The sequence below is a fragment of the Wyeomyia smithii genome, chromosome 3 (assembly GCF_029784165.1).
Source record: "Wyeomyia smithii strain HCP4-BCI-WySm-NY-G18 chromosome 3, ASM2978416v1, whole genome shotgun sequence".
Lineage (NCBI taxonomy): Eukaryota > Metazoa > Arthropoda > Insecta > Diptera > Culicidae > Wyeomyia > Wyeomyia smithii.
In genome coordinates, this window is record NC_073696.1 from 258836426 (window position 1) to 258860450 (window position 24025).

General features: G+C 36.4%; 1 protein-coding gene across 10 annotated transcripts in view; it reads left to right on the forward strand.

Annotated features, from left to right (window-relative positions):
• LOC129727630 (protein groucho) overlaps positions 1–24025 on the forward strand; it is a 343638-nt gene that overhangs the window by 181783 nt on the left and 137830 nt on the right. For all 10 annotated transcript variants that reach the window (XM_055685625.1, XM_055685632.1, XM_055685627.1 and 7 more), the window contains one exon: positions 19643–19706. In XM_055685625.1, coding sequence (XP_055541600.1) covers positions 19643–19706 — 64 coding nt within the window. The remainder of the gene's footprint in view (positions 1–19642; positions 19707–24025) is intronic.

Here is a 24025-nt window from a genome sequence, read left to right on the forward strand (position 1 = left end):
GGGGATTCTGGTGAAAAATTAATTACGAGTCAATTGAGCATAAACAGATTCTCGAATTTTGCACCAATAAAAGCCTCGCGATGATAGTTCGCTTCGATACATGTCATCCAGGTTAGGGCTGAGAAAGCCTGAAACTGTTTCTAACATAATTATAGTATTAGTGTATGTTCTACCCCATTCTGGTTGTCATTAATTTGTACCATCTGCTCACACTCTCTGCTTGGTGAGTTTACCCGGTGCCAGTCAGCAAACAATCAAATTAGCCATAGAAGCAGCGTCGATACCGGTTCCACAAGCCAGGAGTAAAACGTACCAAACAAGAGCAAAAAGTAACACCCGTAAATGTGTGCACGGAAAGCAGAACAAAGGATGGAAGCGAAAACACCCTTAATCGCCTAATTGTATCGCTTGTTTACCTTCTTCCACACGGCATAGAGAAACACAGCAGCGAGCGGCGTCGGCATCAGCCTGACTATTTATATTTCAATTACATATTTTTCCTCGCCACCCCTCGTGGCCCCGCTAGTACGATTTTCACACCATTTGATAGCCATATACCAACCAGAAGCAGCAACAATAACATCGAGGAATACATTTCGTGACATTGGCGCTAAAAAATGTTAACTTTTTTGTCCTCTTCCTCTTCTTCTGGTGGCTACATTATTTCTATTATTATTATTTTATCCGACTCGAGCTCGCGTGTTGTACTTTGCCGCGCTCGAAACCATTATTACTTCCCTTCCGCTGGTTCGTTTCACTACTCTCCACCCCTCTGCCAGCGTAAATTTATTCATAAAAGCAAAGCAACCCCTATTAATTCGCGTGATTTACCCTCCCTTTGCCATCGGAAGTATTTTCCTCGCCCTCATCGTAAGCGAAGTCGACAGTAAAAAGGAAAATTTGGAACAGAAAAAAAACCGTGTCAGTGTCTGCGTGCGCTCGATCGTTGATTGTTTTCTACTACCCTTATCTTTCCTCGCTCTCGCTCCATAATATCCTCTTCCTTTCGGTCGTCGGTGTCACACTGCTGCACGGCTGCCGCCACGGCCATCATACAATTCTGCTTCTCCGAGACGCTGCTGTTCGCGTTATTTGGTCAATAAATACATTACACACCCTAACCGGCAGCAGCAATCCCATTTCAGAGCGCGATGGGTGGAGGGTGCTGCTGCTGCTGCTTTTGCAGCGTTGAACGGTATCATTTCGGCTGGTAATCGTGGCTGTGAGAAAGGGCGGGGGAAGCCGGGGATTCGGGTAGGAGCGCTGCTGTGCAGGGTTGAAGGCAAGTAAACTGATCCCGGATGTCCAGCAGCTGTGCTGTGCTGAACACGGTAGGTTGTCTACAATCTATCCGATTGGATGGAGGATGCTTTGGTCAGTTTTGTTGTTTGGGGTCGATGTTTAGGAATTACGGTACTTTTTTGTTCTCAGTTCGGGATTAAATGTACAACTGTTAAAGTCAAACAAAAAAATAATTGCTTTGAAAATACTCTTGTTTGATACACAAGACTACGTCATTTAATTACAAGAAAAAGCTAATAAAATTTATCATAGTAATTCTGCAAACTAGTTTAAGTCGTATTCAATACCGCCAGCGAATAATTAAGATTCTCCAAAGCTCATACTTAGGAACGCTTCTTTTTATGTTCTACATTATCTTTATATCTTAAATTTCGAAAAATCTCAAGGTTTCAAAATGCTGAAACCATAAAGCTCTGTTTTTGAAATGAGATGTAACCAAGGTCTTAATATGTTTTTTGCGGGGGGAAATTGAAATCTGCTGGAATTTTGAATTTTTTCTCATAATTTTGAGCAAAAAGTGACACATGCGTTTTTGCGGATTTTGAAGGTAGAGCGTTGTTTTCATGAGAATTTTGAAATGTACGTGGATAACGATATTTTCGCAGATTTTATTTTAATTATTTATTTTCCAAATCGTTTTCTCCTCGAAATCCTATTCACGTTGTATCGGTTCCCCAAGGCTCACACATGAGTACGCTTTGTTTATTGATCTACATTATTTTTATATCTTCAATTTTGAAAAATTTCAAGTTTTTAATATCTACTGCAACTACCATGAAGCTCTGTTTCAGAAATGGGATGTAACCAAGGTCTTGATATGTTATTTGTTGAAGTGAAATGCAGGTTTTTCATGAGTCTTTTAAAATTGATTGAAATATTATGAAATTAGAAATTTTATCTTATGCCTCATTAAAAAAAATGAACACAAGCCCAGTTACATCTTCAGAGCGTCTAGTAACGGTGAATTGGAGATTTTGGAAATCACTTCGAAGAAAAAAAGGCGAGATGTTAAACTTAAAAAAGCTCTCTTTTGTATTCAAAATTTAAATTGGTTTAATATTCTAATAAATACGATTTTTTTGGTCAAAAATATCGTTTCAAAAGTTTTTTAACGGTATAGGCCCCGTTTGATTTTGGCAACACGTCAAAAATTTTCATCTCGCCAAAATCGAACCATGCCAAAAGCGAACGGTTTTTTTTACCATACGATTCGCATAGATTCTCTTGGATTCCTCACATTGGATTCGCGAGCGTCCTTGAAAAGGATTCCTGAAAAAAAAATCCTCAGGAATGCCCTGTATATGGCTCTAGGATTCTTGAATAAGAATCCTGAGTGGAAATCCTCCGGACCGTGTTTGCGATTCCTTTCACGATTCCGTCAACGAGTTATAGGTATCTTGGGGATTCTTACTCAGGATTATCTGCGTGTTAGTAAGGGTAGTTTTCTACTTTTTGTGTGTGCTGTGATGACTTAGACTCTAGAGATGGCCACTAATAGACTAGTTTTTGGACTCCAAGTCGTTATAGGTGTCGCTTGGTAGGTTTTGGTACAATAATCCGGAAGTATCTGGAACACAATCGGGTCCGCAAATGGCCAATGGCGACCTAGACACTTAATATGACCACCAAAGTAATATGGCATGGTAGGCATGGTAATCATTGTTTTGGTCATGGCCATTATATTACCAAAATATGTTCCGGCCATGTATTCGGAACCAGTTGACCGATTCCGGCCATCCTCCTTGGCAACATTAGGGACCATAATACCTTTCTCTTGGCTGTTATTGACCTTAATTTGGCTGAAGGAAGATCAAGAAAACTATAAAATATGAATAAAAAAACCGTTCGTTTTTGGCACATGTGCCAAATTCGAACAGTGCTGAAATTAAGCCGTGCCAAAAACGAAACGTGCCAAAATCGGACGGTGTCTGTATTATGAAGTCTACTTAGTTGATCAAAATTATATCAAGTTACCATGCTGTTGAACTAAGAGAGTATTTTTAGAGAACAATGAACGAAAACAAACTCGTCAAAATCACGTTGAATAGCAATAACTAGTTTTTATTTCAATTTCCTGATTTAAAAAAAAAATCAATAATTGAATCATTTATTTTAAAGGTCGTATAACAAAAAGTGGGACTCAAATTGAAAAATCAAAATTTTTTTCGTTGGGGTCCCCCAAGGCTTATACTTGGGAACGCTTTTTTTATTCTCTACATTGTCTTGATATCTTTTATTCTGAAATATTTCAACGTTCAGTATATTCCGATGCCATGATGCCCTATTTTAGAAATGAGATGCCTCGATATATTATTTGTAGGAGTAAAATTTATATTTTTTGAATCTTTTTAAATAGGTTGAATTCTGTTGGAATTAGAAACTTTATCTCATAGACTCATAGAGTCAAAGTTTCTACCAAAAAGTAATACAAGCCTAATTTTTTAACATTTTTTGAGAATGAAAAGAAAATTGTTTCGCCACCCCAAACAAAAAAAAGCTGTGACTGCTGTGTTGTTTATTTGAGTTGGATTGAACTTCTGCTGGTATGCTGGATTACTATAATGGTTTCATTTTCCAATAAATCTAATTTTTTACGGGAAGTTTTCTTCCAGAATGTTTCCAGAAAAGAAGGTAAAATTGGTGAATATTGAAAATATTTCAAGAGAGAACAATTACAGTAAACGAAACAAACTCGGCGAAATCACGTTGAAAAGCATGAAAAGCACATTTTCCTAAAACTTTTTTAGAGCTGTCGCGTTTTTTATACGGATTTTAGAATGTACACAAATTTCAAAGAAAAAACGTTATTTACGCGGGTGGTTTTCAAGCATTTATTCATAGAGTCATTTACTCAGAGTGTCGGATAAAGCTCCAAAATTAAATCCTTTTGTTCATCTCTGCTCTGATTTGTCCAATTTGAGTGTCAATTTTTCTATATTTTTTCAAAGTAAAACTTCTGAACATTCCACTAAATCGAGAGGTTAAAATAAAATTACTGTTATATCGAGAAGCAGTAAAATTCGACGGTAAATAAGACAAATTAGAGCGATGAGATGAATAAAAGGATTCAGTTTTGGAGCTTCGTTCTCGCAGCAACCGGTAGAAAAATGAGTCACGTATCTCCGAAAATGCAGAAAATTATAATTTGATAAGTCTAATTATTGTACTATTGAAAGTTGCCAAGCCTTGTTGTAACACAGAATATGACCTCTTATTGGTCATCCAAAGCTTATAAGTTATATAAGAGCCTGTCTACGCTAAAAACCAATCAGTGAATGGCCTTTAGGACGGTCCTAATTGAGTAGCAGCAGAAGCGGCAGCGGATACCTGGAGCGGTAGTGGTGGTAGCAGCGTCAGCGGTAGGTGCAGCGGCACGACTTCCTCTAGTAAAAAAATAACAGAATGGTTGTGTGCTACGCTACGAGCGTAAGATTGACGTAAAACTACATAGACAAGCTGGCGAAAACTTGGAAATATTCCCGAATCGATCTCATTTTTTGATCAGAAAATATCAGGGAAAACTGAAAAACAATCGAGGAAAGAAGCCGAGACGCAAATGTTTTTTAAACGGTGTTTTAGCGCGTGAACAGATTTTTTTCCAGCATGAGAAGCCAATGCGGTACCTGTACTGTCTGGTTTCATATCTGATCGAATGGTTTTCTCCCTGAGATTTCAAAGCTGCGTTCACCTAACTTACTCTTTTCTTACGGTGTGCTGTAAAATATCAGAGAAATTTTATGTTTTTTGTCAGAGGAAATTTTTCGCTACCTTGATAGAGCTGTTTGTTACAACACCTGCTGGGAGTGATCGCGAATTCTTTGAATGATAATCATTTATTAACATTGATTAATAGCTTTCATCCAACAATAAAATAGCTCTCTGAAAAAAATGTGCATTTGGAAAGTTTCAAATTGGCAACTGGGGTCGATTTATAGCCTATGAATATCTCGGGGATGATCCAGTAATATTTATTGACTGCTTTTATTCTCCACTCGAATCTCGGATATTGCGCGTTACTTTCGTTCCTTTTATAATTGCATTTTAATATTATAGTCAGACTTGCGCAAAATTTTCAAAATATTCTCTTTTGGAGCCATTTTTCTAGGTCCAGTCTTTTTCAAATTATGACAGATTTTACTCTAAATAAATCATTTTTCCGCTTTCCTCGAATGTTAGTTTTTATACATACCTAGTAACGGCGAGTTTTTTTTCGTAAATAACACTGGCCAACACAGGTTTAGTCCTAGAGCTCGAACTGGAAAAATATGAAAAAATTATAGCTATTTAACCATTCCTAGCTCGGAAGTTCTTCAAAAGGCCACAATGCAATCGCTCGACGGGTTCGTCGTCTCTACGTTTGCTTGTGGAAAATTTTTATTTAAGTCTCTGAAGACTAATCGACGAAAGTGAAAAAAAAAAAAATTTCCGCAAAGCTCAAACTGAAAAAAATGAAGAATTATAGCTTTTTAACCGTTACTGCGATTTTTTTTGCTACTAGCCAAGCCGGAAGTGCGTCAAATCTTCAGAAACTCAAATGAAGTTTGCCCGTAAGCAAACGTAGAAGCGACGAAGCCGGTGAGTAATTACTCTGCAGGCTTTAGACGCACTTTCGAGCTTTAAGAGTTACCAAAATTCACTGGAATGGTTAAAAAACTAAAATAACTTGTATTGAACAGTGTAATTTATTTGTTTTATTTTCCATTCCTATTCTCCTTCTCCCTCTACATTTTGATATTTTTCTTAACAATGTCTTGTTTCAGTTTTGGGATAAACATTTCTATTTTCACTATGCTGTATTTTGCTACACTACCTATTATAAACTTTAAGGCCAATTCCCACTTATTGTAATTTTATCTTACTTTTCACTGACTTCAAAAATTTTTGAAAAGCACCCAAATACACAACTTTTTGCTCAAGAATAATTTTATTCAAAAAAACAATCTCGTTGGAGGGCAATCTACGCTCAACAGTTTCTTAAATGGGATTTCGACAAGTCTTTTGATATCAATTTTTTTTGCTAAATTTTATTGGCTTTACTATAGTTCGTTTCGTGCTTTATTTACAATACTTGTGGCCTCTCAAAATGCATATAACCAGGTCGCTCCTATAGCTGGAAAAAAGGATGAAATAGTGAAAAATCGTACGTACCATAAACCGCTTCGAATGCATGCAAAATACAGCATAGTGAAAATAGAAATGTTTATACGAACAGATCTTGAACACCAATAATGGCTTAATCGGTAGGTGAAGCTTTCCCCGAACTTTTGGTATAACAATTAGCATATCTTTTCAAATTCAAAAGATGATCTAGACATCGAGTGAATAAGCAGCGGCTAACGAGCTTGCTTTGTGTTCACAATGTTCATTTCATGATGTAAGAGACTCCGCCTTTTTTCAAGTTATGTCATTCCCTCATTTTCGCAAGACGCAGAGAGGATTCCTTTTGCATGTTATACAGTAATCACCCGATTACATCATGCCCTGATTTTGTCTGCCCCGATTTTACCCGATTTTGTTTTTGCTCTAGTCTTTCCGGTCATTTTCATGCATGAAGAATGTCATACTCATTTCAGTGTAGCGCAAAAGACTCAGAAAAACAAACACTAGGAGAAAACTTGAGCAAAAACAATTTTTTTTAAGTGAAACTTCAGCTAAGGTGGATTTCGGACATGTTTTTTGCAAACTTTCTTTGAGTAATAATCATTTTTTCAGAGTTTAGCATACAGCGTTCATCTAAAATTAAATTTTAATTTAATAAGCGTTGCAACTGCGTGTCGAGCTAAAAAAAGTGTTCAAATTTATGCCAAGACATTGTAAAGTCAATGATTCCGCAGTATTGATTGCAACTTGCATAATTTGTGCGGTTTTAATTTTGACGGCAACCATATGAAGCGAAAGTGTTTACAAAAAATAGTTGAAGAATAGTTGCGGGTCAAGCATGTTAGCTTTTATACGTGACTACTAAGAGGTAAACTTCCGGTAGGCGTATCTTTGTGGACGAACAAATTAAACAACAACAATAACAAATCGGTCATAAAGTCAAATCGTTTGTGTACTTTAACGTCAGCTGTGTTGGGTGAGAAGACTTTGTTTCAGCTTTGCTTGGTCGAATCTTGCGTTTGACAAGGCTCTACATTTTGCAATAGTATAATAGTTAGCATCATAAAATCACAACCCCCATAATGTTGCCGTAAGACGTAATTCTACGTCAATAAAACTGTTGCATTTTCACGACACTATTTTAATTATTGTATGTTAACACAGTCAAGGCGAAAATAATAAATACACTTGCAATTTTGGTTAACTTTTCATATTTTCGCACTGATTTACACTGAGTTGTTATATGATGTTATGTTACGGCATAACGACCTGTAGATACTCTTTTTTTAAAGAGGAACGGAGAAATAACCGAACAATTTATGTGTCCGTGATTCCGAAAGTTTTTTGCGTGAGTTAGGATTTTTGAAGTTAAGGATTCTTTGGATGATGCTTTGCAACCTAGATTTCCACAATCTTCCATAGAATTTCTGAAGGATTAAAATTAGGAGACCTAGCAATTAGCCTTGTAGATTATTGTGTTGTGAAGGAAAATAAAAGTTAGTTTGAAGTCTTAAACCATTCCATTTTTCCAGTTTTTTTTTGATTAGTACGTTCTTTATTGATAGTACGATATTAGATTGCATTTTTTTCACATTGAGTTCTAGTAAATTTTTTCATTTTTTATTTCCGAGAAGAGCTACAAATCGTCGGTATAAGTTACAGTTTTAGTTTTTAAGAATATGTCGTTAACGTACAAAGTGAAAAGAAGAGGTCTTAAATGAGAATCTTGGGGGAAGTGATTTGAATTTTGTCCGTAAAATTCAACTATTTGCAGGCGGTCAGTTAAATATAATTCAAGCCTTTCAAGATTTCCTGGTTCAAGCCCATTTTTTTGCAATTTGGGTAGTAGCATTGATATGTCGATGCGATCAGATGCCTTCCTAAAATCTGTATAAAGAGCTTCTGCGTGGTTTCCAGTATTCATTTCATTGTTGAATAATTTTTAAATTCAAGTAAATTGCTCGATGTTAAAAAGTCCTTATAACTTATCCGAATGTCAGAGTTAGTTCTCAAACGTGTGAACAAAGTATTAATCGTTTACTCTGAAATTTTCGAATATCTAAAACTTTATACCTAATCCAGTTTCAAACTAGTGACCAGGCGTTACTTATCATGTTCCATCAAATTAAACGATGTTTATTGATTCGTGGCCTGCTGTCAATATTTCTTGCTCAAACATTTCAGTGCCACTGGCTAAAATTATTGCCTCGCAAGTGGTTCATCCCTGTTGCTCTGCCGGTTAGTCCCTTTATTCGCTCCCTCTCTCTCTCTTCCGATCCGATACGCACCGATGAAATCGAACCGAGCAGAAGCTTTCTAAAGCATTGACTAAGTATAAGCCGCACAACACAATCGCTATTCAATTTCCAACCCAACCCCTATTCAATTTGTCCCCTGGATAGACCCTGCTCTACCCTACCCGCGTTGTCTTACCACCGATCCTGCCACTCGAGCGAGCAACGTAAAGCGCGACGGCGCCTCATCATCCCATTTAACCAAATTCCACTTATTTAGTCCTTGATAATCATATTTCACCCCGGCTTGTCGTCGTCGTCGCCGTCGTCATCCGTCCACCGCCGTCCGCAGCCTTGTCAATAGCGGCCGTGCACGAGACCACCGCGTCATCATCCGGTCTTCTGGTGATCCGGCTCGATTGTTTGTAATCATCGCAGCGCGATGAGGTGTATAAGAGTGTGTGTGTGTTTTTATTCTTCTTTTAGTTTTTTTCTTCTCTTGCAAATGGGGTTAGGGGTTGATGTCCTAGTCCTTCCAGCTTGTCTGCCGGTAATGTGCGCTATCGAGGATTGAAGGATGATGATGACGACGTCAACAAAACCGGAGGGATGCATTAAATTGATTTCAAATCGAGATAGATATTAATGGTTGTTGATTTTGTTGATCTTGATTTGAATTATTGTTGCACCCTGGTTGCGGTGAGTGAGTGAGAGCATGCGTGAAATATGTGGATGAGTGCTTGTTGTTGATGTTCGTTGTTTCCGTTTCGGAACGTTAATTTGAAGGTGCTTTCGTAATGTGTTATTGAAAGCTCTGAAGGAGCTCTGTTCGGTTCATGAGAAGAAGGGTAGGGGGAGAAATGTTAGCTCCATTGCTAGTCGTGCGCTTTATGTCCTGTTTCAAACCGAATCGTGTTGCCTTGTTATTGTATCCGTAATATGTATTTACTCAGCCGTTTCTCCGTTAGAGCGTGTCTGCGGCTGCAATCGACAGGTATCACAGTGTACCGGTGAGCTTGTCGCCATAAGCCTTGTACATATTATCTGCCATGGAATCTTTGAGCCCGATTCCAACTGCAGGTAACGATGACGATGTTGCCGTGGTTTGACTCCCGAGTAGGGCGGTCCTGACGGTCGTTTGAATAGATTTCTATGCGATTGTTTTAGATGGTTGCGGTGACCGGTATAGACTCGGTCGAATTGTCTCTCAACTCTCGAACAGGGTGCGCGGAATCATCATCGGAGGTGTTATCCTGTTGTGTCCAATGTCGGCTATTCACAATCCGTAGTACCTGTAATGGAATACGTGAGTGGCTGCTGGAAGAGGACAGAAATTAGAACCACGAAAAGGATTGTTGCCTGCACTGAGGCCATCGTCGTCCTTGTGACTCTATATCTGAGTAGTGAACCGACTGGTAATGAAAGGATAACGATGCCCATGGTGGAAAGACTCGATGGTGTGCCCATGTTCAGTGTTTGTCGATAAATTAGCCTGCATGGATATTACTACTCTCCGGATGGTGCATTGGATGAAGGTGCGTGTAACTACAGTGCAGTGGAATCAGAAGCCAAATTCACTGCAGTTAGCGTTGTGAAATTTCCCTTTGAAGATGCAGTTTTAATCCACTTAACCGACGTCAAAAAAAAAAAAAAAAATAAAATAAAATAAAATCGACCACTTCTCGAATCCGCTGATTCACTGCCGATCAGCGTGAAATAACTGTGCACATGGCACATCAAAAAAATAAAAACAGTTAACTGACGGAAATCTGTAACCAGGATTCAGCCTCCAGCAAAAAAAAACTTTTTTTCCTGGTTTCGCTGGTATACTCATACTATCAAAAATAACATCACCACCCGTGAACAGTATCAGCAGCAGCACACGGCCGAATGCACCCATCGGAACGTATAAAATCTGTTGAATATTTAATTCGGCACATTTGTGCAAATATTTACCGATGATTTGCTCACCCTAAATCCCTCCGAGTTTCGCCAGTAGCGCCACGTTGCTGCTCGAGGCGGTTTTCGGTTCTACGCGTCACAAACCAGTAGACACCGTTCATTCGGACGAAAATCCCTAAGGGCACGCTGTGAGTCTGTAACATTGGCTGTACATACGATTAGCGCACATATGTTGCAAATATTGTACGATTTAGACGGCTGTTTCAGAATGTGTTTTATAAGGATGAGGATTCGTGATCATTTGAGCACGCAATAAACATTGTTTTGGGTTGAGCATTTTGTGATTATCACATCGAACTCTTGTGATTAGTAAGTTTTTTCTCAGCCTTGTGTATACGAGTTGTTTAAAGTCTCACATTGAATCCGTAATTTCAACTTCTCAATACTGACAGATGCCAACTGCCAACGTTTGCATTGAAAAAATTCTTTCATACCAATTGTACCGCGAGCCTGCTGCAAATAAACCCAATAGAGTTTTTTACATTTCAAGGCTAATAACGGGATGAATCGGGTGCTTTCTAGCTGCCCCCGTGAAAAGTGGATGGCTTCTATCACAATTATAAAGTTTTGCAAAGGAATAAGTTTGGTTGAAAACAATAATCTTATCGATGAAGATTGAAATCTTCTGGTTATACTGTTCAGATTTCCGGAACCCTAACTACCAATATTTATACCAGAACTGGAACACGAACGAATTAGCAATATAGAATTTTCTTACAGTCAAAATGTCCATATTGTCAATGAATAATCAGAAAGTTTTTGATGGAAGTGAGCAGTTAAAATCTGTTGATATCTTATGTTTCCCACGACCAGGAAAGTTACGGTTTTCAGCAAATTTGTTCAGAAGGTCAAGAAGCTTCTGATTGATGGACAGCTCAGTGCAGAATTCGGTCACTACGTGGCGTTAGTGTGAACGCAATTCTTAATTTTTTTGACCCGACCTTATCCCGTGATTCTCAATCCTTAGAAAGCTGCAGTTGTTAGTAAAGTTTTTCAGAAAGTCAAAGCTGTGGTCTTCAGCAAAGTTTTTCACATGACCTTCTGAACAAGTTTCCTGAAGATCTGCTGCTTTTGGACTCACGAAATAAACTTAAAATACTCATAACTACATGCACACTAGTGCCAGTTCCTGGCTCAATTCCATACTAAACTGTATAACAACCAGAAACCCTTATCCTCCTGAACAACTTTGCTAAAATCCTCAATTTTTCAATATTGGATTCACAAGATTAGTGATTTTTGAAATTTCTAGTAAAACTCCATGCACACAAGCGCCACGTTGCGGTCGAGTTTAAAAACAAACTGTGCACCAAGTATTCTCCCAGATGGTCTCGAGGTACGATGCTGGCCAAACAAGCCAGTCGTCTTAGGTTCGAGCCTCGGCTCGGGAGAGACTGTTAGTTGTCAGTAGGATCGTAGCGCTTGCCCCGCAATTGTCCTTTACACTAAACAGTCGGCTGCGAAGTCCGTGTATAAAAAACAGAAGGTCGAGTTCCGAATCGCAATGTAGCACCAAGGCTTTGCTTTGCTTTGGACCAAGTAAAATCTGATCAACAACTTTGCTGAAGACACCTTTCTAAATGGTCGGACTTACGTGATGACTAAGATTCGAACAACTCTAAACTACTTGCACACTAGCTCCGCAAATTTAGAAACAAGCTGTGCACCAAATAAAAGCCTTCAAAACTTCCTGAACAACTTTTCTCAAGACTACAACTCTCTAGGTTGTCGGTATCCGAGATAGAGTTATATTAATCTGCCCATATTACATGGTGCTAAACTTTTCGGGATGCTGCAATATTTAAACTGGGTGTTGTGGCACTCAGTGCAACGATAACAAATTCATTTCGGATAATGTATATATTATTATATATTATATATATTATATATATTATGTATATATTATTATTAAAATATTCGAAATAGCCATATTTTTGTTTCAATTATCATTTTGATTTTGGTTGAAACTTTGCTCAAGTGTTCTTATGGACTAGCGACGTCATTTTGTGCTTATATTATTTTATTTTTGAATCATGATTCATTTTTGAGAAGAGATTTTGTTGAAAAGGTGTGACGTCTTCGGCAAAATTATCGATAATAATTTTGTCTTTCCGTAAAAATATACTCCGTTAAGAATAGGAGTTTCAAAAAAAAAAAAATTAAGAAAATTCAAAATTATTTATAATTTCATTTAGCTGATTTTTACAATAAAATTTATTTAGTTTCATAGAACCTACAAAACTTTGGCTAACCACTGATGGTTGTCTGATCATAAAAAAAAATGGGAGAAACAAAAGTGTAATTCTTAAAAAAAATGTAAATCTAGAAAGATTTGTTATATTGGTATAATGTTTTCGATAAAGCTGAAGACTTTTGTTCTCCCAGTAAAAATATATACCGTAAGAAAAAAAAAAAAACAAAAAAAAAAAAAAAATATTTAATATTAAATATTTTAAAAAACTATCTTTTTAGAATGAAAAAAAATATCGAGGAAAACTACACAATGTTAACTAAAAATTGAAAGTTGTCTGAATTTGAAAAATAAAAATAGAAAAGTTATCCAAAAAAATGATTATTTTTAATTTATTTTTACGGTGCATATTTTTTCTGGAAAAAAGTTTACCTACAACTTTGCCGAAGACAGCACACAAATCAAACAAACCGTTTTGGGTTCAAAGATATTTTATTTGTTATTTATAGGCACTCAGCTCAGGAAAAACTCCTAAAGTTAGATATCCTGTTAGCACAAAGAACTTATTAATCGAATTGACTATTCTGAGTGCCTAATTAAAATAAAATATTTTTACCTTTTTCATAGTAGGCGTGCTTGATTGGTATAATGTCTTCGGCAAAGTCGTAGATAATAATTTTGTCCTTCCAAAACAAAATAGATAATTTAAAAAAAATTTCGAAAATTTTTTTTGTCTCGAAAATCTTTTTTATATACTATTTTTTCAAGCTCTTATGTTTTTCTGAGAGGACAAAATTACTGCCCTAAACTTTACCGAAGACATCCTACCAACCAATTGGAAAATTCTAACTATTGTTTTCCTTATTTCTCCATGTTCAGACTATCATCAGAGGTAATTGAAATTTTGCAGGGTTTATAAAAAAAATTAAAAATGTCTTTTTTAAGTTAATTATTAAAAAAAAGATTTTTTAACTTTGTTGTCTCTTGGAAAAAAATAAAAACAAAACTATTTTTTATAACTCTGACGAAGACATCACACTGATTGAACAAATCGTTCTGGCTCTAAAAATATCCGTAAAGTTCGGACTCAATATAAACAGACTCGATTACACTGGTAAACACAGGTTTTTCCCTAGAGGTCTAGCTGGAAAAAACTGGAAGATTAAAACATCATTCCTGTGAATTTTGGTGCCTCTAGCAAAGCTAACTTCCGAGACTCAAATGAGTTTTCCCGTGAGCCAACGTAGAAGTGACAAACCCGCCGTACTCCTACTGCTTGGATTTTGACGCACTTCTGCTTAAGTCAGAGGTTCCAAAATTCACAGGAATGGTTGAAAAGCTATATAGTTTCTAAAGCATTTATTTTGAGATTTTTCTCGCTTTTGCTGACCAGTGTTATACACAAATGCATTTTTTTCATTTTTGAAAATGGCCTATCTAAAGCAAAAAAACAGTAAGGGGACGTCCATAAAATACGTACCGCTTGTAATAAATGGAGTGGGCTGTCTGACAAAGCATTGCAACCCATACGGGAAATTTTAATTATCTACATTAAAACAGTTGAAAACAAAATATATATAAAACTGGAATATTTTTTGTGGATCTGCTCCTATACAAAATGAAAAGTGTTGTTATTTGCGTAACGTAAATGATGAATGTCCCTTAGTTGATTCATAGAATTGAAGAAAATAAACAAAGATTTGAAAAAAAATAGAATAAAGTAAAATAAACTAGAAAAAAAATACACAAAATATAAAAAAAAAATAAAAATAAATTAAAAGTAAAAAAAAAAATAGAGACATGAAAATAAATCAAACAAAATGAAAAAAAAAAATTAAAAAAACGAGTTGACGTTGAGAGTTAAGTTTTACAACGATTGCATCAACAACTGCAAGATATTATTTTTTTATCTCTGACTTTAAAGCGGTTAGTCAATTATAAATTCTTCTTATTTATTCGAAAATATACTAAAAAATTGTGATATGTGGAGAAAAACAAAAAAAAAAGATAGGGTAATCGCTCCATTATTCATCTCATCAGCTAGCTGCTCCTATATTCATCTTATTTCTTTTATTTGTCCAGTTTACCGTCCACTTTCTAAAAATTTTTGAAAGTAAATCTATTTGCTTCTCGATTTTGTCAAGTGGTTGAAAGTTTTGAGTTGAAAATATGGTAAAATTTGACGATAAATTGATCAAAAAAGCGTTATGAGATGAATATAGGTACTGAGATGAATATAGGAGCGATTTCTTTATATAGTAAAAAAAATAAATTGAAGACTGTATGTAATCGAATCCGACCTGTAATCATGAAAACCATATTTATAAAAAACCTTTTCAAAAATTTGAGAATCAAAACAGAAAAATGATGGTACAAAATGACATCTTTGGCCTTTGGGATCTTCTGCGCAAATTTTAAGCTAAATTAAAAATGATCGGTCGTTGCACCATGTAATTTTTACTATTTTTGTTTTCTCAGACGTCTTGGTTATTTTTATACTCCTTATCATTTTTATGAATTTTGTTATTTTTTCACTTTTCTCATTGCTGTAATTTTTGTCATTTTGACATGGGAATTTTGTTGTTATTCTTGTAATTTTATCATATTGTCTTTTTGACATTTCATACCTCTATTATTTTGCCATTCTCGCCATTTTTAGATTTTTTGACATGTTTGTCCTTAGTTGTTGTTTTTGCAGTAATCATCTAATTTCTCCTTTGTCAGATTAGTCAATTTTGTCATATTCGTCATATTTAATAGTTTTATCAATTTTACCCACTTCTTGTCCGATTGTTTCTGAGTGTAACACTGGTCAACACAGGTTGAAAGATTTTAGTTTTTTAACCACTTCTGTGATTTTTGGTGCCCCTAGCCACAAACTTTTTTTTAGAGACTTAAAGGAGTTTCCTCGTAACCATAACGTTGAAGCGACGAACTCGGCGAGCAATTGCTATGCGTAACATTGACGTAAGTTCACGCGTTATGACGATGGCTAGAAGCACCAAATTTCACAGGATTGGTTGAAAAGCTATAATTTTTTAGGGCGACTTTTCTCGGCTAGTGTAATGAGCTGTCATTTCTTTTTTGTTGTTTGACTACAAAATTTTCTAAGAAATATTATTTCTTCATGTATACCATTTTGTCTTATTTCTATCACTAATGTTATTTTTGTCTTATTTTTTTTTATTTTTGTTATTCGCTATTTTTTGCTTAGTTTGTCAACATTTAGTTTTTTGTCATTTTTTTATGTCGGTTTTGTTTTGTCAGTTTTGTTACCTTTCCACTTGTATTATTTCTGTCATATTTGTTTTCTTCGTTATCTCGACAATTTTTGTCATTTTTGCCAATTTGTCATAATTGTCATTGTTGTCATCTTTGTTGTTTCTCTGATTGTTGTCGTTTTTGTCATGCATACTATTATTGCCATAAATGGTGCAAAGTTTTCGACTGTTAAAATGTTATGTATGTTGGTTGTACTATCAGCTGAGCAGTCTCAAAAAAGCAGAAATACTTATTTTATACTACTCGACGTTTCGTCACTGATCAGTGAACTGTGGGAATTTATTATCGATTAGAGGCTTTTTACATAAAAAAGCTCTTTCCAACACATCAGCCACAGTAGATATATTTGTGAGTTAGCTTAAAATATTGTTGTTTGAATGAAACCACGGATTTTATTATTATCAAAACAATAGAATGTACACATAATCGCCCAAATTAGTGTTGACGATAATCTCTGGAATCTGGAAAAGGAACGAACAAGATATACGAAAGTCACAGACACAATAGCCACATACAATTAACTAGACTATATTCATTTGTTAACCAGTATATGATGCAAAAAGCTCAAGATGTCGCTGATTAGTGATGAAACGTCAGACAGTACAAAATAAGTCGTTCTACTTTTTTTGTGACTGCTCAGCCGAAAGTACAACCCACATACATATCTTTGTTATTTCATTTCTTTATCATTTTTTTATCATTTTTTATATATTTTTCATTTTTGAAATTTTGTTTTTTCGTTTTTGTTATTTTCATCAATAACAATGTCATATTTGCCATTTTTCCTCTATTTATAAGTTCATCATCTATTGTCAAATATTTGACTTTTTCTTATGTTTTGTCACGTTCACGGCTGAACATAACAGAAGAAAAATAATTGTGTTTATATAACTACACAAGTTGGCATTGCATTGATCCTTTCTGTTGCTTGAACGACAAGTGTAAATAAATATCGTTATTCACAAAATTACACTTAAAAACGTACATGATGAAGATGCCACCAAGGCGTTGAATTTCAAGCTAGAGAAAGTATATCGAATCCTGCATACTGAAATACCATAACATCAACCATGACCGATGACCGATCCAACCGAAATAAGCTGACCCTCGTAAATCACGAATGGCTCCAAGTCCACTCGAGAGGCGAACCTAGTTACTTGGAAATTATTGCTTTACACTGTGTGACGAAAATTGGCCGGCCAAATTCCTGCCCCCTTGGTGCACACTCGCTGAAGTCTCAAAGATATTCCAGTGCACAGCTACGGTTCGAATCGAACGTGTCAGCACTAGAAATGAGCTTATCCCCGCGCCCTTCCACCCGAAAAACAGTTCGATTGCCGCAGATCCCAGGCCGGATCTCGAACACAGCAATAACAATAATGCGAAAATGTACACCCAATCTCCTGACCGCAACCGTTTACCACATTTTCGTATTGCAAGCTGTTTTCGGTGTAAATTTTCCGCCCAACTGGCATCCGTTGTTGTGGGACCTTCCCCGCTGCGGGCGAGAATAGCACCAGAAAGAGGCCAGAGGAGGAAATGGGGGTGAAATTGCCAGGAAGGGTTGTTTGATTGTTTGAGTTTAGTACAATAGTTTGCTACCGCACCAATGCCGCCTGCCATCACCCCCGGCGCTGATGGCATCATTGCCATCGTCAGGCAGCAGGAAAACAGACGGTTCTCGTTTGCTGCTTCTTCTTTGGACTCCCAGGAAAATTGCTTCGCTGGTGTGGAAAAGAGAGAGAGAGAATGAACGATCAGTTTCGAAATGCCGGTCCCCATTAGAGAGGGTGGCTGAAGCAGAGCAGAGGATTGACACGGGAAGCACTTCCTGTGCGGTACTTTCCGTCAATTCAGTTCGATTCGTTTCGGGCACAGGTCACAAGGTTTGGACGGGTAACAGAAGGACAAGCAGAGTTGGCAGACTGGCCAAGTCACGAAGTTAGACACAATACAAAAATTGATACAAACTTGTTGTGGTGGTTTGTGCACTTGATGACGCTACCGTGTTGCGGGTGGGCGGTATGAGAGCGGCAGCCCGTGGGTGGCGAATTGCCTTTCCACAGGGAAAGGAAGTTGAACGAATCGTTCCGGACTCAATGAAGCGATAAAGAAATAAGTAATTTATTGAATTTGCTCTTTTGCTTCGGTTTCCTGTCGAATTTTGCCCAGAAGGGTCCTAATGGCTTTTTTCGGCTGGTGGTTTCGACCAGGACTGAGTGTTTCGGTGGCCTTCTGGATTACGGCGGTTTGAGGGGTGAGTTGTGGTTTGGGAGTTTGTGCGAGATTTTGCCACAAAGAACCTCCTCAGCTTGCTAAAGTTGTACACAATGAAAAACACCTTTTTGGTTTTCTTCAAATTAGTCTTAATGTAGATTTATAAATTGTGTTTAGATAATAATCGATAACTTATTTTTACTCAAAATTAAGTCTGTTTGACATAAATTTTTGAAGGATCTATTTTGTACTTCCTCCAAATTTTTTACTTCATTTTTAGAAGTTTACAAGGGAGTCACTTGGTCACATTATTATTCATACTATAATAAAACTCAACTTTTATACCATTTGTTAACAAGTAGCAAAAAATGTAGCTACTGGGATGAAATTAAACACTCTATAAAAACCAAATCGATTAAAAAGACAAATAATAATAAATAATCAAGTAACTGGTAATGAACATTGAATATTCATTTGAATTTATCATTTATCATCTGTCATTTATCATTTATCATTTCATTTATCATTTATCATTTATCATTTATCATTTATAATTTATCATTTATCATTTATCATTTATCATTTATCATTTATCATTTATCATTTATCATTTATCATTTATCATTTATCATTTATCATTTATCATTTATCATTTATCATTTATCATTTATCATTTATCATTTATCATTTATCATTTATCATTTATCATTTATCATTTATCATTTATCATTTATCATTTATCATTTATCATTTATCATTTATCATTTATCATTTATCATTTATCACTAAGCATTAATTTTTGTTTGCAACCACTTATGAAATAAATAAATCCTTATAAATCACAATCACGGCTGCAATCCCACAAAAGTCGGTTTTCCGTTTGCGAAGTGTGGCGCCACTCGGCAGAGCCTCTAATTGCATTCTGGAGGTCAAGAAATTAAGTACCCAACAGTTGTAATTAACTTTCCCTGTTCGAATTCCGAGCATTACAAAAGTGCAATCGTCGTCCCCCTCCTTACCCGCTTTCCGTGCTCGTATTTGTTTTAATTAGCGAAAATAATTTATAATTGAAGCGAAGTTCCCTCCGCTGACCCGGCTTCTGGCGGCGGCTGCACAGCAAACAGAGAGACTGTTCATTTAATTTGCCGCCTAACAACGTCGAACAAATTAAATTTCAAATCATTCCTCTCTCTCTCTCACACAGCCAAAGTTTCCAACTTTGCAACCCTTCTCGAAAACAAGCGCATAAATCTTAATTAATTCGCCCCATTTTCCGCTTCTAGTCATGCCTTTCCTAACTTTGTTTTTCGTTTCTTTCTCTTTTTCTCTCACACACTACAACTCTCTTCCACAGATTGAAACTGGAATGTGATAAACTCGCCAGCGAGAAAACCGAAATGCAGCGACATTATGTCATGGTAAGTCCAAGTTTGTAATTGTTCTTCACCCAACCTGGCACTGGTTCCTGCTTCCAGTCCTTGCAGTTCGGCTCCCGGTATCGGGGTTGATTGCCAGTTCAGTTTCAGCTTCAGCATTCCACCCCCAACACTGCAATCCATTTGCCCCCTACAGCGCAGCGTGGCGGCCAGGGCGGGGTGGTGAAAAACGAACGACCCTAATACCGAAACATTTATACGACTCATTCTTCTCAATTGCTTTATTTTATTAGTCTCCTCTTTTGCCGCCTTTCAACAACAACAATGGAACATCCGAACGGAGGAACCAGACCGCAGCAATCTCTCACCCTCTTGAGGCAAAATGTGGATTGGTGGGTGGGTGGATGCCGAGTTCTTCTGTCACTCTTGGTGCGGTTGATTCAGTTTGGAAAACTCCGTAAGCCGAGAAAATTGCGTTACTTCCTTCGGTGGTACAAGGAAAAACAAATGGAATTATCCGGACTTACTGTGTTTTCCTCACCAGCGACTCATTTTCAATCTCAACCAGAATCCGACCCATAAAACCACCCTCAAACCCCTGGGTGAAGAATGGATGCGCACACCTCCAGATACAAATACACACCCACACACACACAGTGACATTAACTGACTGGCTGCTCGTACTACTTCTGCTTCTGAGGTTTTCCATCCATCCCGCTGCCAACCCGACTGTTAAGGACGACGGGTACGATGATGGCTCGACTCAAGAGTGATTGGAGAGCAGGATAAAATTCTGTCTGTTTGTTCTCCACGCCACTTCACCAGCCATCGTTCCATCGTGTAATATGTACTCTGGTACAGAACCAAGTCATTATCGTCTCGTTTCTCCTGCCACCCCATTTTCGCCGGGGCGGGGGCTCGGAGCGACGGAAACTGGCGACGCATGAAAAGCAGTTCTCTGACAAACTCAATCAGATCAAGTTTTCCTTTCTCGACGCCCTCATCGTAGTACTAAAAGATCTTGCTTTTACTTGCATTCAGCCGGTGGTTTTCTCTACCAGTTGGCTATCAGTTTGCCTCTCTCTATCTCTCTCGCTCTGCTACTTGCACTTGTTTATGTGGGATACCAGCAGTGCAGAGTGGGGCGCTTGGGGGCTGGAAACGAACATGCACACTTGTACACAACTGGTAAATTCTGGCGCTCTTAATCGCTTTCCTCGTTTTCCCGTTACCGTAACCCCGGTAGAGGTGTGGTGTGAGGAAGAACAAGCGCGGACAGTAGCGGGTGGTAATTGGTATTCCAATCTTCGTTGCTCTCGGAGCAACAAACAATTTCATTTTATTATTTTATATTTATTATCAATTAGAATGCGGCATCCGTGGCGTGTGCGTTGAAACAACGACACACAGTGGGGAACATTACCGTTTACAGCTTCGGTTCCGGTGGATTCCGTTTGCCATCTAGTGGATGAAGCTTTGCTGTCGATTGACAGTATATTAGTAATATATCCTTCTGAGTTGTTAGTATTAGACCGATTCATTCTGTAGCATTTTGATCAAATTTGTTATTTTTCAATTTATCCATTTTTGCTTCTAACTTTTCTGCTCTTCACAACCATTTTTCGTTTTTTATGCAAATTTTGATTAATAACTTATCTTTCGTCGCTAGTCATTCATAAGTTTTTAGTTTATTCTACTCAATTTTAGTTTCCTTTGCTCGTCGTACAGTATTTGTCTCTTGATGCTTCTGATTTGCAATTTTTTTATAAGTCACTCTCTGCTTTTCACATTTTGCCTTTGAACCTGTAAAACAAAAAGTTTTACATTTGTTCTGCTCCCACTCGTTTCTCTTCGTTTTTTTTTTTTTTGCCTGTCTCTTAATATTTATCACTTGCCACTAATAACTTTTTACTCGTCTTTTGTCACACGTCATTTATTACCTGTTATTTATCACTTGTCAGAAGTCACTTTCGGAGCTCGTTTTGCGACCTTTACTTTTTCATTCTGAATGTGACCCTTCGTTTTATGGCAGAACTTGGCTCACTAAAATTGCTTAATAACTTAATAACTTTTGAATTTCTTCATGGAATCACTCGCACCAACATATCATTGGAAAAGAGAAAGATAGAGTCTTCTTTTGCAAACATCAAATTTGGTGATCGCCAAATGTGTTTTTTTTTTTTTTCAAGAAAATAGATTGTAAGAAAGGGGCCCAAATTTTAAAAATTCTTGTGCCATTCGAAAACTTTTTTTTACAGATATGGTTTTCGTTTTCGTATGGTTTTTGTTTATTGTTTTGGATGCTGAGATCTGAAATTTTGTAAATTCTTGATTTTATATTTTTGATTTGTGATATTCGATTTTTGTTTTATTCAAATTTCGATTTGGATTGTTGTTTTTGAATTTGCAAATTTATTAAAGTCGCAGCTTTCAGTTTTAAGTTCTGTTTTATACGTTTCGGTTTGGTTGTCTGATTTTTAATCAACTTTTTTAGTTTTATTTTATTTTTTTATTTAACCCATTATGGACCAGAATTGAATTTTTTTACTTATATCTGAGATAAATATATTCCGTTTTCTGTATATGATAGCTGGGAAAGTAAGGTACAAAGCAACCTTCGTGGCACCCCCCTTCTTCCATTCCGTATGTAATTTCGCGCGTTTCATTTTATTCATTTTAATAATTGTTTTAAAGCTGAAAAACAATAGAAACTTTTAATAATAATATATTTTAGTAGCTAACAGATGACATTGTTATTGTACCATGTGTCAATGTTCTGCTAGCATATTTTTTCCACTTGGGCCCACTGTTAGTGTATAAAGACCTTCAAAAAACTCGGTTGAGGAATTCGAAAAAAAAATCATCTTTTTGTTCCTGATTAGAACAATACAAGCCCGCATCATGAAAATCACGTTGGAGAAAAATCTAAATCTAGGTCCAGTCCATAATGAGTTCAAATTTTGATTCTCGATTTTCGATTCTCAATTTCAATTTTTTTATTTTGATTTCAGTTAGATTTTGGTTTTGATTGTTGATTTTCGATTTTTGATGTGTTATTCTTGATACACTAAACTCGTTTTTACGCAGTGTTTTATGTGACTGGTTTTACGAAGCTTTTAAAATCTATGCGGGTTTTACGCGGTTTCCTGAAATTCTTGGTTTTTGCTGGATTTAACTTTTAATGTTTAGTTTAAGATTGATTATTATTTTTTGAATTTTGATTCTTGATTTTCATTTTCTATTTAATTTTTGCGTCTTCAATTTTTATTTATGGCTTATTGATTTCTGAATTTTTAACTTTTGATTACTGGTTTGAAATTTTTTATTTTATGTTTTTTTAAATTTGATATTTGATTCCAAAATTTGACTTATAGATAAATTTCTGACTTTTGATGTATAATTTTCGATTTTTGCTGATGCTGGTTAATATTCGCATTGCATATATAATTTCTTCCATTTTATAAGCAGCGGAAACATTCTGTCACGGGCACCATGTGTTATGTCTAACTGTCCGGTTTTCAAGAGCGTCCCCCAGTCCGCACAAATGACATGTTGGTGACCTTTAAGAGAAGATTCATATTCGTATGAAGAATATGTTCTGTAAATGGCCAGGAATGCTGAAAAAGCGTCGAAAAGGCGGGGCTTAGAGCCTTACACAAACTTTTAGTAATTGTCACAAAGTGGTTTGTTAGAAATTTTCTACATTTACATATTTTTAACTTGGTGATATTTATAGGAAAAACTAGAAACATTTCTATCTTGTTTTAAATTGTCACCGCGAAACATATTTTTACCAACACATTTATGAATATTTTTCGTGACAAAGTTCTAAAATAAAACATACTATCCGTGACCAACTCACGAACATTGCTATCTTAGTGTTTTTTTTTATTTCGTCGATGAAATTTAGAAATGATTGAGTGTGTGTATATAAGTAATAACATGAAACAAGTGAAAATTTCGATAAATGTCAAGAGCTATTTACAAATGCAATCCCATTTTAATGGAGAAAGTATATTGCCTACCCCTTCAAATTTCCACGCGCCTTAAAAAAAATTAGGTTTTAGATAGTTTTCGTTAAATTTTTAATATTCAGAAACACGAAAAAATAATTTTGTTGATCTTTTACGGCAAATGTTTGTTTATAAGTGACTCCTGTTTTAATCTTGCTACGAAATACAGGGAAATTTTTAAGGAAAACGTCTAAATCATATTCTGGTTAAACTTTATAATGGACTACTTTCGCCGCTTTTAGCAAGTATTTCCCCCATTTTAGTGAGCCAACAAACTTCAGGCGTTCGTCACCAAATATTCTTGGTGATCATTTCTTGATTCTTCAATAAAGATCAACTGATACGGGG